The 15,305-nt window shown below is 47.4% G+C and overlaps 7 protein-coding genes across 7 annotated transcripts; 4 read left to right on the top strand and 3 right to left on the bottom strand.

The window, feature by feature from the left end:
• Window positions 1–47: 47 nt before the first annotated feature.
• V1513DRAFT_379050 (UNC-50) lies at window positions 48–1,273 on the bottom strand (the record flags this gene model as incomplete). Its single annotated transcript, XM_066895006.1, has 7 exons — window positions 48–119; window positions 172–227; window positions 281–360; window positions 416–514; window positions 571–841; window positions 962–1,068; window positions 1,113–1,273. The coding sequence occupies 7 exons, from the start codon at window positions 1,271–1,273 to the stop codon at window positions 48–50; spliced, it is 846 nt and encodes a 281-aa protein (XP_066753721.1).
• A 192-nt stretch (window positions 1,274–1,465) lies between these two features.
• Window positions 1,466–3,554, top strand: V1513DRAFT_55216 (uncharacterized protein). Its single transcript, XM_066900543.1, has 4 exons — window positions 1,466–1,676; window positions 1,740–2,142; window positions 2,196–2,440; window positions 2,501–3,554. The coding sequence occupies exons 1-4, from the start codon at window positions 1,598–1,600 to the stop codon at window positions 3,445–3,447; spliced, it is 1,674 nt and encodes a 557-aa protein (XP_066753722.1). The 5' UTR covers window positions 1,466–1,597; the 3' UTR covers window positions 3,448–3,554.
• Window positions 3,554–3,934, top strand: V1513DRAFT_54649 (uncharacterized protein). Its single transcript, XM_066900542.1, has one exon. The coding sequence runs from the start codon at window positions 3,661–3,663 to the stop codon at window positions 3,901–3,903; it is 243 nt and encodes an 80-aa protein (XP_066753723.1). The 5' UTR covers window positions 3,554–3,660; the 3' UTR covers window positions 3,904–3,934.
• A 2,639-nt stretch (window positions 3,935–6,573) lies between these two features.
• On the top strand, window positions 6,574–7,732 carry V1513DRAFT_464214 (uncharacterized protein). The gene has a single exon (XM_066899992.1). The coding sequence runs from the start codon at window positions 7,024–7,026 to the stop codon at window positions 7,270–7,272; it is 249 nt and encodes an 82-aa protein (XP_066753724.1). The 5' UTR covers window positions 6,574–7,023; the 3' UTR covers window positions 7,273–7,732.
• On the bottom strand, window positions 7,483–8,304 carry V1513DRAFT_55562 (uncharacterized protein). The gene is made up of 2 exons (XM_066900545.1): window positions 7,886–8,304; window positions 7,483–7,646 (listed from the first exon to the last, which is right to left on the bottom strand). The coding sequence occupies exons 1-2, from the start codon at window positions 8,181–8,183 to the stop codon at window positions 7,579–7,581; spliced, it is 366 nt and encodes a 121-aa protein (XP_066753725.1). The 5' UTR covers window positions 8,184–8,304; the 3' UTR covers window positions 7,483–7,578.
• Window positions 8,305–9,122: 818 nt separating this feature from the next.
• V1513DRAFT_444171 (ParB/Sulfiredoxin) lies at window positions 9,123–10,245 on the top strand. Its single transcript, XM_066897919.1, has 2 exons — window positions 9,123–9,586; window positions 9,638–10,245. The coding sequence occupies exons 1-2, from the start codon at window positions 9,381–9,383 to the stop codon at window positions 9,810–9,812; spliced, it is 381 nt and encodes a 126-aa protein (XP_066753726.1). The 5' UTR covers window positions 9,123–9,380; the 3' UTR covers window positions 9,813–10,245.
• Window positions 10,246–11,631: 1,386 nt separating this feature from the next.
• V1513DRAFT_378850 (uncharacterized protein) lies at window positions 11,632–12,123 on the bottom strand (the record flags this gene model as incomplete). Its single annotated transcript, XM_066894997.1, has 1 exon — window positions 11,632–12,123. One exon carries the CDS (start codon window positions 12,121–12,123, stop codon window positions 11,632–11,634), a length of 492 nt encoding a protein of 163 aa, XP_066753727.1.
• Window positions 12,124–15,305: the final 3,182 nt, after the last annotated feature.

Genomic DNA, 15,305 nt, shown 5'->3' on the forward strand with positions numbered 1-15,305 from the left:
GCGTGATGGATAACACCAAATTCGTTCTGCCATCAGTCAACTACGAGTTATGATCCAAAGTAGAATTTTACAGCGTGTATCGAAATATTAAAGCCGAACAGACTGGCGAGGAACAAGACCTAGACTGTGTTAATCTACACGACCATTAAATGGCGTACAATATAGGCGTACCACAAAAATTAATATAGGAAATAGTAGCATTTCTGTGTGTTCTAGAAAGGGAAGAGCTAAACTCAAGTCAGTACTAACGTAGAGTCCCACTAATACAGTTACAACATACCACTGTAACCTAGATACGAGATTACGACGTAGTATGAGAACGCCCCGAGATATAACGTGTTTCCAAGCAACAATGAGAGCCTAAATCAGATTAGATAATTGGCGGCCATCAAACATTGCAGCGGTGGAGACCCACCAATTGTCCTTGATTATAACAGGCAGCATGACGAACTGCACGACGTACAGGCAGAACCATATTATCAAAAACGAATTGCAATGCACGTCGAAACAGTATCTATACCAAGCATTAGCCTCTTGCACATCTAAACGATATTGGCAAAATCAGCGTACGCCCATTCGAGCTTGTTGTCTTGCTGCGACATGCTCATGACACCGCGCGTACTCCGCTGTCTCAAGAATCTACCAGCAAGAAACCATCCAGCTGTCGCAATTATCGACCCAACTAGTAAAAAATCTATAAGCACAATATTGAACATAAGCCGGATTATCGGAAAGAAACCGGGCGAATAAGCGATTCCCCAAGCAACAGCAGACAGCATCAAGAAAGCAGATAAAAGTAGCGCGAAAGATGGATCGTCCCTAGCCCATGTGTTTTTGGTTTCTGAAGGTCTGCGATTAGTATAGCCCGCCGAATCTATATATTATGAGGATTGATTCAGGGCTTACGTTTCTGGCAAACGTCAGCATTAGCCCTCAAAGAAATTCCTAAAAAGGCGTATACGCACATGATAATATATCTGTCGATACACCTTCTTCGGTGAGATAAACAAATAACAAATCTCCCAGATCGCAGTCTCAAAGTCCAACGTAGGGGGTTTAAACAGTCTACTCTCGTCAATATTACACGTTTACATCCTTGGCAAGGAACTAACCTCCGTAGCACAACTGGTAATCTCAACGACGTATAATTCGCATATGTAGAGTTTGAGTGTCTTGAAAATCTCGAATGCCGTCGTGCAGAAGAGGATACAGAGGCAGTAGGCGAAGGCGGCGAAGAAAACGGGGGATTGTCCGAGATCGGGAGGATTGTCATTGGCGAGGTACGGTTGCCTGCAACTGGACTTAATGCCCGTCGAATTGATGACAGTGCCATTGATTTCACAAGAACCTTTCTGTTTCCGACGATGAGGATGCAGTAGTGGATATTTGTGCTGGACTGTAGAGGGGTAATGGAAAACGTGGACTCGACGGCGTTGGTGTTGTAGGTGGACGAACTCACGGCCACCAGAACTTAAAGTTTGGCGATGCTGAAATTGAGATCAGAATGCCCGTGACCGATAACCGGAGTTTTTTTTCTCCTAGATCTCAGGTAGTTCTTTAATCACTTGATGGCCAATGATCCGAGTATTTGATTATTATGAGTGATTTTGACGAGCTTGTGTCATGGGCGGAGTCCCACGGCGGCTACTGTTCTCCAGCTCTAGCACTCACTAAATGTACATTGTATTCTCTTCATGTATTCCCTGAATTTCCAACCTAATAACCACTTTACTATACAGCAGAAACCTCGGGCTCGACAGCGTACGCCAAATGTGATATTCCCGATTCCAACACGCGCCTTTTGTCATGCCCTGTCTCGCTTATAATCGACTACGACAAGGCAGCTACACATATCTGGGGCGACCTGGACTCCTGCCCTTTTTCACGATCGCCGCAAATTGCTATTCGCTTGTTTCTATGCAATCAGCGGATTCTTGGACGTGAGAGCTTGTGGGCTGCGTATATCAAAATATTACCTGCAGAGTTTGATACGCCGCTTTATTACGACCACGAGGAGATGGAGATGTTGAGAGGAACGAATATATTTGGCGAAGTCGAGTTGCGGCGACATGCTTGGATCGAGGAGTGGAAGCGCGGGGTGATGTACCTGCCATCTACATTCGATAAGAGTTTATTCAGCTGGTACGTCGGTGTGTGAAGCACATCAATTCGATATATTTACTAAATCCTTGCAGGGAACTATATCTGTGGGCGTGCACGATTCTTTCATCAAGATCGTTTCCATCGAGTATAGTGTTCAACACAAGCAAAGAGGACTCCTACCCTGTCCTCGTGCCCCTCGTCGACTCGCTAAACCACAAGCCATTGGTACCCATCTACTGGACTGTGACTGCCGACGTCTTTTCGATTTCGTCAGGCAAGTCCATCGAGGCTGGCGATGAAGTTTTCAACAATTATGGTCCGAAAGGGAACGAAGAACGTAAGTATTTTGTTGTTAGTTACTCAATTGGGGGGGGGAAAGTATGCTGACAGACGTAAGTACTGATGGGGTATGGTTTCTGCATCGAAAACAACGAGCTCGACATTGTGACGCTCAAACTGCGCCATCCGCCAATGTCTTTGGAAAAAGTCCGACTAATTTCCTCCGACAAGTCCGAAACGATATTCCATCTATCCATTTCGAGTCCTCTGCCAGATGATCTCGTATACTTTTTTCGTGTCATTGTCGCGAATGAGCATGAGGCGCAGAGACTGTCGGAATTGGCGATAGTCAACGAGCGGTGCAAGACGGCAGGGATGCGATGCGAACTTGATGCATTGGGGAAGTTGCATAATGCAGTGAGTTCGAAGTTACGTGGAATTTCAGTTCCTGAAGTGGCGAATCCGAGTTTGAGACTGCGAAGTATCATGATTTATATTTCGCAGCAAGTCAAGATTCTAAAGTTATCGCTTCTTGCAATTGCACGGGCGATGTACGCGGAGCTACATATTCAACCGGAATCTCCAGACACAGACGACGTCGCACAGCTTCGGACAAAAGTGTATCAATGCCTTCCTGACTACGGCATAAACCTTGACCTACTGTTCTCTTCACCACGGTTTTCCGAGTTTGCAAAAGTTATCAAGAAAGGATTCGACGTGACTTCACCCTCAGATATCCGTGCCGCTGACATTGAAGACCAAATCCTCGTTCTCCTTATCAGCCACCTTTCCATCGTGACACCTCCAGACTACACCGTCTGGCTCGATAGAATGCAACAGCGCTACGACAATGACGAAGAACTTGATGAAGACTTTGTCGAGGATTTCGAACGGTTGTATGAGTCGTATATTCCGCCACTAGCAGAACTCAACTTGGATATTTTTGGGTCGGAGAAATGGACACCGAGGTTGCTGGCTTGGGCGGGCAAGGTTGTGGACAGCGAGGGTGTTGTTGCTGAGAATTGCGAGAATGGGCGGCCAGAGTATTGGATTATATCTCACTAGGTGTGCGGCTGCCGCGGGGTTAACAGCTTTGGTCTGGTTCAAATATCGCGTTGCGCCTGCTCTCACGATGCCTAAATAAAGTTGTAGGTACGCTATCGGCATTATTAAGCTTATGACAGGAATTTTAGACTTAGTAAATACCAACAGCCAAAAGCGAGAAGGCTTACATTTCGGGGCGACTTCTCTACAGCGCCGCACCGGTATAATATCTGGATGGAAAGAGTCACGCTACCAGCACCAGCTCGACCTCTTTCTCCAGCAGAATCCTCAATACAGTCTTTTGATAAAGGCGAGAGTGCGATGAGCTCGCCCACGGCAGAGACAGATAGGTTGGACACGGGGATGGTAATGGCAGAGAAATCGGCTAGCAAGGACCTAGCGACCGACGCCGGATATGGAGATGGCGAAGGCGAGTCTGATAGGGAAGAACAACTAGACAAAGTTGTACGTGTTTGAGTCTGGCATAGTGATAAAATGCTAATTGGCAGGTCCAGTCGAAACTTGCTGGTCAGTCACTGCTAAGACTTGGATAATGGGCTTATAGGCTGGGACTCGGATGCGGACCCAACGAACCCCAAAAACTGGCCGAAGAGAGTCAAGATTCGAGTAATGATATTTGTCCTTGTGACTGCATTTATGATTCCTACTGCTTCGACACTATTTGCTCCTGGCGAGTCGATCATGGCGAAGGAGTTCGGTCTCACGAATTCGGTTGTCAAGCAATTCACCGTCAGCGCCTACGTGCTTGCATGTTCCTCGTTTTCCGCGCCCTTAGTGGCGTATTAGGCTGTGCGGGTCTGGTAGTTGGTGCGGGAATTATTTCAGGTATGTATCGGCCCGAAGAAACCGGTCGAGCAACCTCACTATTCTTGCTCGGTCCAATTGGTCCAGTATTTTAGAAAGGCGTTTAATAAATATTTAAGCCTTTCCTGACATTACACATGGCCGCAGTCACTCACCGGCCAACTCGGACTATAAAATATATTCGTCAATAGGCAGGAGTATCAATTATTATTACCATGGAGCCTGAACTTCGGAACCAAAACCGTTTCATATTATGACCGAAAGACTACGACCCTGACATCTCCCGGGCTTTTCTTGCTTAGATAGACATCAAGAAGTTAACATTGTTATGTCCGGGAAGTCACAGAACACATCCATCCCATTAAAACAGGATCTCATAGCCATTTCAGCTTGCTGCATCTGGCTACACGAATCTTCAAATGTTCGAGTTCCTGCGCGAAAGAATTCTAGTAGTCTGCTTCCAAATTTATGCCAACTTTGACAGGAGGAAGTGGCACTTTAATAGGCCAGGAGTAGCAAGCGCAGATGACAGCAGGCGCGACTCGTGGAACATCGTGCAACATGCCTCTGTCAGATTGTCCGGCGCGTGTTCGTGCGTGTTTGGGGCCTGGTGCCTGGGGTTGCACAAATCGCCGGAACGATCAATTACGCGATGCGACTTAGCCTGGCATCCTTCTACAACGATGCAGCTACTCCGGGACATGGGCGGCAATAGGCGGAAATTGGCAGCGTCAGAGCTGAACAGTTCCATTCAGTCTTTTCACTTGTCTCATCGTGCAATATATTGATTCGAATGCGCAAATATTAAACATTAACATTAAAAATTACCGCCATCCGTCTGCCAGCCACCCACCACCAACAGCCCTAGTCACCCAGACACTTGGGGCTCTCCGGAAGCTCAGACACAATCCTTCTCGCCCTCCGACTTATATCGGAGGGACTCTCGAGGTCCCCGAACAAGCGGAGGAGGCGCGCCCTCGCAGTCGCCGCACGACGGCTGGTGACGTTTTGGAGGTACTCCTCCAAAATGATTATCGCCACGTTCTCCCTTGTCGCCTTGGCATAGTGGCCGCCAGCTTCGTCCCTCTCGCGGGCTGAGAGGGAACCAGACTGTTGCCTCGCAAATTCATCCAGCGGCGCAGAAAGCTCGCGTAACCGATCGTCAACGCTCTCCACTTGCTTCCGAAACTCCTCGAAAGCCAGCCTGGCTGCGGTCAGTCGCGCCGCGATGGCCCGGCGTTCCGATCTAATGGATGCGCGAGCATCTTCGACCTCTCGGACAGCGGCTAGCTCTTCCTCGGTCCTTCCTCGCTTCCGTTGCAGGAGGTTTGCGTCGACTGTCATGTTTTCGAGTGTGGTGGCTATTGTACTGGAGCTGATGAGCAAGTAGATATCGGGTTGGGATATTATTTATCCCGCGACTACAGGGAGCGAAGACGTTCCGTTATATCACTCTCACCGTCCGGCACGAGTTTTGTACGTACAACCAACACATAAAAGTGAAGGGGGGTTCAGGGGGTTCGATTATGATTACTTGGGTGCGGGACGCGTCATTGCGGGAAACTTGTGCGGCCTGACGACTCATAAATTTACGCGTACTTCGACATTGAGTGTCTATTTATTAGATTACCTGTCCGTGCGCGCCTCCGCAACCTGTTCAGCGAACTTGGGAGACTAACCCGCCACCACCGCCTCCACCGCCTCTGCAGCCGCCTGGAAGTTGTTAGCTACAATTTCTAAAGCATCTCATTCAGACTACTTGCCTGCAGCCTCCAGCACACGCGCCTTAACTAAGGTTAGCTTTATTACTCTGTACAATTCGGAGTGTACTTACCAGAAGCGCCGCCGTAACTGCCGCCTGCTGCCACGCCAGCACCACACGTTCCTTGGCAACAGTTGCCCGCTGCCCCTTGTGTTGCTGACATGCAAGACGGGTTACAGGGATACATCTCTCCCGAGATAGCTATCGGAGCCATTTTTTTAAGGCGCATAGAATAGTCCGGGATAATAGAGCGGGTAGCCCCAGGCATAGTAGCCGAACAATCATCCCTTATAGGTGGGTCTCTGCCCCTCTTCTTCGCTCGTCGACACGCTTTCTGGTATGAAGCCTCTAGGCTGAGCAGCTTTGACTGCGGCAGCCGTGCTGGCCGCTGCCGAATCCGTCTTCACGGCATTGTGAGCACTGATATGGGCGTAATCCAGAACATTTGACAAGGCAAATGAGATCGTTAAGGGCCATCATCACAAGACCACGAGTCTTGGGTGTTGGGAACCGATTGTTAGACACCATCGTTCGGGCTATCCTCGTGCCTTCGTATCTGCGGGCGGGAAAAGGTTCTATGCTGGTCTGCACCAGCTTGTCCTTATTGCGGATAATCGACGTGAGGAGCTCAAAGCGACTCTGGGCAGTCACACCCATGATGTCTCCCACCTGTGTCACAACCGAAGATGCTTTAATCCAGAACATTTGATTGTTGAATCGAGACTAACCAATGGCAGACGCAGGACTTGCAATGGGCATACAATATTGGTAGGCGATGGCTTCAGTTATCACCCATGTGCACGCGGTGGAATTGAAAAAATGGGCAAATGCGTCATCTGGAGGATATAATGCAGAACAGTGAGGAGCAACCATCAACAGCAGCAACTACAGATCTTGCTCCAGATGGTATAGCGGCAGTTAACAATGATGCTGACAAGCTTGATCAGATTTTCGCCATTAGTGGCACAGCAGGTCACTAATAAACATCGCGCCGTCACTACGGATCTTGGATGCCGAGAGTCTGGTCAGGGCTACTGTACAGTCGATCTAACGCACCTACATGTCAGACCTCTCCTACACCAGCTGGCGCTTGTTCGGATAATCGTGCTGCTGAACTGAAAATGGCTCAGGGTCAGAGCAGCTGCTGTTCTGTGTCCCACCTCTGCCACAACCACCAATGTTTTAATACGCAAAATTTAATTGTTGACTTGAAGTCAGACAACAGAAAACGCAAGGCTAGTAAGGGAAATACAATCTAAGCTCGTGAGGATATTTGTCAACCGTGTCCACAAGGTGGAACTGAAAAAAATGCGCCAACGCATACTACCACTGCACAACATGTACCGGATACAATGTCGACCAGTGACGAGCATCCATCGACTGAAGCAACTTCGGCAACCGATCTAGATGGTATAGCGGCAGCTAGCAATGATGCTGGAAACTATGACCAGATTACGCCCAGTATGGCACAGGAGCTCATTAATAGATATGGCGCTATCACTTCGGACCTTGGACGCTTGGAGTCGAACAGTAAACGAGCCGATAAAGGCTACTGTCAGGTCAATCTAAAGTAACTCGTCTCCGTTCTTTCCTACACCAACTGGCTCTTGTTGCCGATAACCGTCGTGCTGAACTCGAAACGACTCTGCATAGTTGTGGAATCGAGGCAAAGCAATAACAGACGCAGGACTTGCAATGGGCACAATGTTTACTCCGAACCATTGACATGATCGCCAGGTCCCAGACGTAGAAGAGGTAAAATGCATTTACGCATTGTCTCAACTACACCATGTTGACATGGGTGATATGTGAATTCCTCGTAAATTATAACCTTGTGCCCATTGCAAGTCCTGCGTCTGTTATTGCTTTGGCTCGATTCCACAATTAAGTGTTCTGGATTGAAGCACGTGCGGTTGTGGCAGAGGTGCGAGACATCAAAGTTGCTTCTGCCCAGAGCCGTTTTTAGTTCACCATGACGATTATCTGCAATAAGAGCGATAAGGTGCAAATTAGTCGTGAACCCTATGGAAACACTGACAATAGCGTAGCCTGAATGATGTGGTTTCGCTTGCGACTCCCAACATCCAAGACTCGTGGTTCTGTGGTGATGTGAATTAATAATCTGGTTCGCCATCAGGGGCGTAATCTCGTCCAGCCGATGTGCAACCATTTTGGGTGTCTAAGATATAATCCGACTGCTATAGAATAAACTGGAGCAATCGGTAGTGAGCAGATTAGGCTTACTCAACAAGAGAGGTTGCAGCGACGATGACAGGGCAGCAGCGGGGACAGGTGGAGATATTTATAACCAGAGAGAGGCACGCAAGCGAGCGCGAGTGAGTGTGTATTCCCCGCTCTCTGAGTCTCGCCAAGACCGTCTGAGCGCGATCGTGCTACTATGTGAATCGTGTTATGCGCGGGCTCGCGAAGACGGACGCGTCCAACCCGATTTGCGCGATTGTGCTACAGCGTGTCAGTCAGGTGGAGATATTTTATAGCCAGACCAGAGGCGCAGAAGTCAGCAGACGAGAGAGAGAAAGAGAGAAGGCAGGCGGCGATGCAAGACGCGTGTGTCGAATGAGTGTTTGTTTGTTCGCGACGCGTACGAGCGTGTGTGATTTGTTTAGTGCAGATTGCCCGAAAGTGCGGCCTCATCTACTTGGTTCGCACCGGCCTCCGACCATACTTCCCATCACAAACTTCTCTTTCTTATTAGCACTGACTTAATTCGGACTAATACATAGTACTCACGATTGTTTCTGGCTAATTATCACTGCCGCATGATAAGCTGTACTGTTAAATAGCAATAATGTAATTGTAAATAGTGGCATGTATAGTCTATGGAAGTACATTTCTTTTCCATTTCGTCTCTGTTCTACTAAACAGCGAAACAAATACATTAGACGATAATGAGAAGTGGTTGGATCAATAGGACACGATTTGAAGGACGAGGCGATTATATTACTGCCGCATGATATTAATTGTAAATAATGTTAATAGTTATGTATAGTCCAAGGTTCGGTAGCTTCTGGAATTAGTTGCATATGACGTAATTGGGACATAAGTGCGGAATGTCCTGTGTCCGCATTTACAACCGTAAATGCCACATGAACAAACTGGCGGCATAGGGGCTAGACCACTTGTCTGGTGAAAATTGGTAAGACGCGTGGTAAGCCAGCCAAGGAATTGATGTCGAATAGAAAGCGGAATTGATCTGGGCTTTTGATTGTGGGGACATGTTTTGTTAAGCTCATATTGAGAGAGGCGAGACTGTCAAGCACGGAAGTGATCTCCAAAACGATACTTAAGCGACTTACATTCGACAAGCAACGACATCGGCATTCCACACAATAGCACAACTGCAACAATGTCAATCCAAACGAGCAACATGAACAGGATATCATTCCTTCCCCTCTCCTCGATCCGCCGGCCCATTGTTCCTGTGCTTGACGAAGACAAGATTACGCGCATGATCGAGACTCTGTCGCGTACGGATCCGGAAGCAATAGATGATGGGCTACCTCCCATCGATGTCCTTCGTGTGCGCAAGAATGGGAAGGATTGGTATTTTGGGTATGTTGTCCTTTCATTTTGTAATGAGGCAAGGGGCTAAAATGCGAGCAGGTTTGGAGGATGCCATAGATTTCAAGCATACGAACGGACAGGTAAACAAACCGTTAAATGCAAAGTTGTCCCGGTAACAGAATCGATGCTGCATATGTACGTGGGCGGCAGCTTGGACGAAATGTTTAAAGAGCGGCCAGCCGATGTGCCTCCTCACTCTGTTACAGCAATTTAGGGATTGGGTATGGAGCGGGGATTTGCATTGGGTATGGTGTTATTGATTGTATAAGTCTGCTGGTGTACGATGTTCAGGTATATAGAGTGTTCATAGGCCGAGTATCCATGTAATTGTTGCAAGTTTTAACATCAGAAAAGCTCAGACGACAAAATTACCAAAGCTTGTGCCTTAACTGTTCATGTTGTTATCACCAGCACGGTGTCCTGCTGATGAACTCGTAACTTTATAGCACGAGAAAAAGTAACGGATCGGAATTCACATCTGAGTGGGGCCCAAACGGGCGACATTGCCAGCACGTGTTCGCGGACATTAAGTAACGTGGTCCATGAAATAATGACAACAACGCTTGATGATGATATACTAGTACTAATGGTAACAAAGTTCAACATATCGATAATCTTCAGCGCATTGTAATTTCACTATTTACCAGAACCTTTTGTATGCCGTCAGCCGTCAGTCATCAGTCATCACACGCATCATAATAAAAAATCTCACTTCGCCGTAAAAAGCAAACGAAAGTAATTACAATAGCATACCGAAATATGGCTCAAGTGGCGGGTCTGAGCTGACTAGGGGGCCATTGCGGTGGCGTTCAGGAGGAGGCGCGTTCATTTTTATCTGATTTTTATCCGATTGCGGCTTAAATCGGAACTACTTTACGCAAAACGAGATGCCGAAAATAATAATAAAAAAAAATAAAAAACAGACCTCGGTAGACGAAAAGAAAAAAAAAATAATTGTAATAATAAATTCTATTTTGTTACTCCGAAGTATATGCGAAGGAATTTAAGATTTAGTCACGAGTCACTGGCGGCGGTTAAATGTTGTAGTGTGATCCACTCGTTAAACGTGTCGCAACTCCCACTCAGCAACTTTAACTTCTCCCGCGTGACTTTTGCCCCATCACAGTCCCACGTCTCGAACCAAAATGCATAAAAAAAAACCCATCGAATATCGCAGTGGCATAAAGATTGAAGAGCCAATGGTGTTGAGTAGGCATCTTGCTCAAGCCTGCAAATTGTCAGCCTTGTTAATTGTAATATGAATGGCAAGGCGGTAAAATACGAAAAATACTAATATAGGTACATACAGTTAAATGTACATCAACTGGCTCGGACATCGCCGAACCCGTTCCCCCCCAAAAAATCGCACAGGTTAATCGCCACGATCGAATTGCCCCCCCCCCCCCTTTTGTCGACCGACGCGAAACTGCGAGAAGACCCGTTACTAATTTCCCCCAAATTCTTTGCGTTGATTAAATTTTTTTTTTTCCTTTTTAAAATTAAGATGCAATCTGTATCGTCAATCCAGTTGAAGTTACCTGCATGACTTTCTTTCTAGGTCAAAAGCTTGTAGTCAAATTGCACTGCGGCAAGCGATATTAGTAAATAGTAAAATGGTATTTGACCAACAGATGCTCAACAAAACCGCGGCACCGATTGAAACCCACATGCACAGTAATCAATGTTTTTTTTGCAATTTCATTCTCTAGATCTCCAATAATTAAAATGACTGGCATTAACAATCTACTAATATTAACCGATAGATAACATCCAACAAAGCAACGACCACTAATTATATATATATATATAAGAAAGATATCATTAAAATAACATTTGTTCACTCAAACTTCCATACAATTACAAATACAAAAACCAATCCCGATATTAAAAACAAAACCCTTAACCAATAACTATCATATCGTATAATATAATTTAGTAGTATATAAACACTTTTTATAACCCAGTACCGTAAACCCAGTATTAAACACAATCCCGAACTATGTACATCTAATTACTATTGGTTGCGAAAGAGATCAAGCCGCGAGATGGAACGGCGCCACATTGCCCATACCATACGCATGTCGGTGATATGCATCTCCCTCCTCATAGTATGTCTGTTGCGAGGTCTGATTGGGAGCAGCATGCATCGGCATAGACGCGCACGCATGCGTGTTCAGATGTCGCGTGAGCGTAGTTCGGCGAGTGAATGTCTTTGCGCAGCCAGGTTGTTTGCACATATATGGCCGCTTACCGGTATGCACCCGTCTATGTCGCGCGAGGGAGGAGGAGTCTGAGAACGCTTTATTGCATGTGTCGCACTTATGGGGCTTCTCGCCCGTGTGCACCCGGAGGTGGACAGTGAGTGCCGATCGCTGGATGAATGGCTTGCTGCAAACTTCGCACACATGAGGCTTGACACCAGTGTGAATGCGTTCATGTCGTGCGAGGTCGGATCGGCGTGCGAACCGCTTCGAGCAAGTGCCACACAAGAACTGCTTCATGCCGTATGACTGCTGTGGAAGCATGCCTGGCGAAGCGACAGACATCGCAGGTGTAGGCATGTTCTGAGGACTAGGAACGTGCTGCGGCTGAGGTTGTGAATGGGGCTGAATCGGCTGCGGCAGGGCCGGCTGCAGGTTGTGCATTGTCTGGCTCTGGTGGTTCGTTCCTGCGGCAGCAGCGGCGTAGGCATGGAGATACGCGTTCGAGGAAGACGACTGGTCATGAGTCTGGTAGGACGAAAAGTACTCGTTCGCATAGTGAGAAGTAATAGGCGCAGAGGAGTCTAAGTATGAGCCGTACTGAGGATTGCCATATGCAGCCTGAGCATAACCATGCTGAGCAGACTGCTGAGTCTGCGCAGCGACGTTTTGGTGCACCTGCTGAATCGGAGGCACGTACCTACTTGGTCCGACTGACGGATACACAGCAGGGGACCGGGGAGACGGCAAGCCGATTAGTGAAGGCGAGTTAACGGTCGAGACGAGCGACGCGACAGAAGTGCGGTCTGTCTCGGACTTTACAAGAGACGGAGTCGGAGATTGAGACTGGTTGCGGATCGAGCGGGAAGGCGACATGAGTGCCCAGGAAGATGTAGGTGGTGTGACGTCCTTAAGGTGATTGGTGTGTTGGTCCAGAAATTTCTGCTGATGCTGATGCTGATGCTGCTGCTGCTGCTGCTTGCCAGTATTGAGAATGCTCATAAGATCCATGGCGGACGAGCTGGGGGGGATCGTTGAGGACGGAATTTTGGCGGTGTTACGAGAGTGGTCTATTGTAGAAAGAATGTCGTGCTCTAGGGCGTAGCAGATATTTTAGTTAAGGAAACAGTCGATATTTGGAGCGTGAGTAGGATGAATTTAAAAAAGGGGGGGGGGGGGGGGGAGTTAACGTGGAGATATAAAAGCGGCGGGTCGAATAGTATTCCAGGCGGAGAGGCGCGCGTTGCCCGATTGAGGAACACGCACCGACCGCCCGTCGGCAGCGCACGCACAGAGTCCTTCAGCGTGACACAGACACACCGCGTACCTGGCTTTGTACCACGCTTGCGGTCTGGGCGCGCACTCTATTCTTTTGTTTGTGCTGAGCCATCAGCCTTCCCGCTAACGCCGCACTTGGTACCCATAACTTAACTTGTGGTTACGCCCACGTTACCTGTCACCTGAACACTCACCCACTCTACTCACTTACAACCATCGGGTGACCCGACAGCCGACAGCCGACCGACGCCCGCCCGCGCCCACCACCAATTGTCCGCTTTTGGTAGGTCGCACCCGCCTGCCCTTTCAGGGTCGCGCCATTGCTCCCATCAGTCTAAACCATAGGATTAATTCATCCGTCTAGAGTATCTATCTGCTGGTTCGGCGGTTTTAAGCCACTTACCGTCCCCAACCATATCTGTCGTTCATCGGTCCAGAATCTCTTCTCACTAGATATCGCTTATCTCAAGACGTTGGCTACTCCGCAAAATGTACCTTTCCCGCGTTATCACATATCATTTGGGTAGGTTGCATTCCTTTACGAATTAATCATGTCATTAAGCATCCTAATTGCCTTTTTTTTTTCGCCCTGTCCAATTGTGGAAAGTTAAATGTAATATATTCGATAATGTTGCTATATTTAATAATGGTACAGTTGGCTGATGGCGAAGTATTGACAGCTGGCATCTTGCGGCGACACCATGGCGTTGCGCCGATTATGACCGGGCTAGTCCCACAGTCTAAAGTTAGCTAACCTCCCGGCTGATACGCATATCTACAGCGGATGCAAAGGTCCAACTCTTCAATTCCGTATTTAAATAATTCCATACTAAATTTAATCAGCATGCCGCTACGAAGTTGATATACTCCAGTTAATAGCTAACAATATGAGTATGATAACACCATAAAATCGTTCGATTCGATGCATTGAAATGCATGATCTGGTGGCGTCTGCAGCTTGACGCACGCACCACTAATCCCGTTCGCGGACTTGAGCAAAAAAAGTACTGTATGCGTATCGCTTATATCAGATACGATAGTGGCTGCCCGGAACAGCACGGGGACCCTAAGCAGCAGAGATAGGAGGCGCCGGCTCGCTTCTTATACTACCTGCAGCCACTTGGGGTTTCGTGCTTCCTGTTTGCGATTAGCGTCACTGCTTCCTTTATATAGCTTGGAGGCTAGACTTATTTGTCAATTCTTTCAGTAGCGCCGACGGCAGTCGTCAATGTTGTGACGTGGTCTGATATATCCTTCTCCGCACTTCCATATCTGTGATAGAGAAACAATTTGACATAACTTTACACGAGAGGGCGGTGTACAAGTGTAAATGCAGTCATCCACAAAAATGTAATATTGCGAGTGGAATCTCGTCTAATTGCTTCGACTCCTGCTCCAGCACTGCAATCTCATCTGATTGCTTCGACTCCTGCTCCAGTACCGGTTTCACTCCCACTCACAATCGAAACAATTCTGGAGACCATTGTTAGACCGACAAGGGCCACGACAGTCTCACTACTCGGGAGTCGGAACCCGCTCAGACCACTCTGCACTCGGGCCCACCTGCACTAACGCCAACCGGTGCTATGGCCTCCGCTGAGGAAGTGTGGAATTCATCCACTTTGTGCTTTCGCAATGTTGATTTAGCGTGATAATGCGTACGGGCTAGCACGAGCTGGATCTTGCTGTTGATGGGGCATGGTGAAAGTGGACCATAATCAAGTGTTCGAATAGTGCAGTTTCCGAAACAAATTAGCTTCGATGCAACCATTTGGCAATACTATATAAACTTTCCGTCCTTGCTCAAGCTTACCATCTCATCATTGATACTCTAGCCAGAAGGAGTGCGCTTGGCCACAGCTGAGTTGGCCCCGATTGTTAAAAGATAAGATCGGGAGGTGACAAGTCGCGAAAAGCTTATTTACTTGCGGCGGTAAAAGTTGTTTACGGCAGCACCCTGCATGTCTCTCAAATTTGTTTTGAATGGCTTTAGACTTTGAATACTGTGCATTTTCTATTTTAATGGAAAATTATCTAAATTAATATCGCATACAACACCTCGTGGTACATCCTACATACTCGCACAGCACGAACGACGAACAAAAAGATAATCGATTTTCTTAGCACATATTTAGGAACAAGAATATTTTATATTGAAATGAGGAAAAATGCAAGGGATGCGTCACTCATTAAATTAAACCTTCCCAGCAAAAATTCACAACGCATCA

This window comes from Lipomyces chichibuensis, assembly GCF_038497645.1.
Source record: "Lipomyces chichibuensis strain CBS 12929 unplaced genomic scaffold V1513scaffold_14, whole genome shotgun sequence".
In the NCBI taxonomy this organism is placed as follows: Eukaryota; Fungi; Ascomycota; class Lipomycetes; order Lipomycetales; family Lipomycetaceae; genus Lipomyces; species Lipomyces chichibuensis.

Excerpts from the sequence above, each read along its gene's own strand:
- V1513DRAFT_55216 (XM_066900543.1), top strand. The coding sequence starts at position 1,598 with ATGAGTGATTTTGACGAGCTTGTGTCATGGGCGGAGTCCCACGGCGGC. Across the intron at positions 1,677-1,739 it reads AGCTCTAGCACTCACTAAAT|CAGAAACCTCGGGCTCGACA; the intron begins GTACATTGTATT and ends TTTACTATACAG. Across the intron at positions 2,441-2,500 it reads TCCGAAAGGGAACGAAGAAC|TACTGATGGGGTATGGTTTC; the intron begins GTAAGTATTTTG and ends GACAGACGTAAG.
- V1513DRAFT_54649 (XM_066900542.1), top strand. The coding sequence starts at position 3,661 with ATGGAAAGAGTCACGCTACCAGCACCAGCTCGACCTCTTTCTCCAGCA.
- V1513DRAFT_464214 (XM_066899992.1), top strand. The coding sequence starts at position 7,024 with ATGCCGAGAGTCTGGTCAGGGCTACTGTACAGTCGATCTAACGCACCT.
- V1513DRAFT_55562 (XM_066900545.1), bottom strand. The coding sequence starts at position 8,183 with ATGGTTGCACATCGGCTGGACGAGATTACGCCCCTGATGGCGAACCAG. Across the intron at positions 7,647-7,885 it reads ACACTTAATTGTGGAATCGA|TTCAGCACGACGGTTATCGG; the intron begins GCCAAAGCAATA and ends AGTCGTTTCGAG.
- V1513DRAFT_444171 (XM_066897919.1), top strand. The coding sequence starts at position 9,381 with ATGTCAATCCAAACGAGCAACATGAACAGGATATCATTCCTTCCCCTC. Across the intron at positions 9,587-9,637 it reads GGGAAGGATTGGTATTTTGG|GTTTGGAGGATGCCATAGAT; the intron begins GTATGTTGTCCT and ends AAATGCGAGCAG.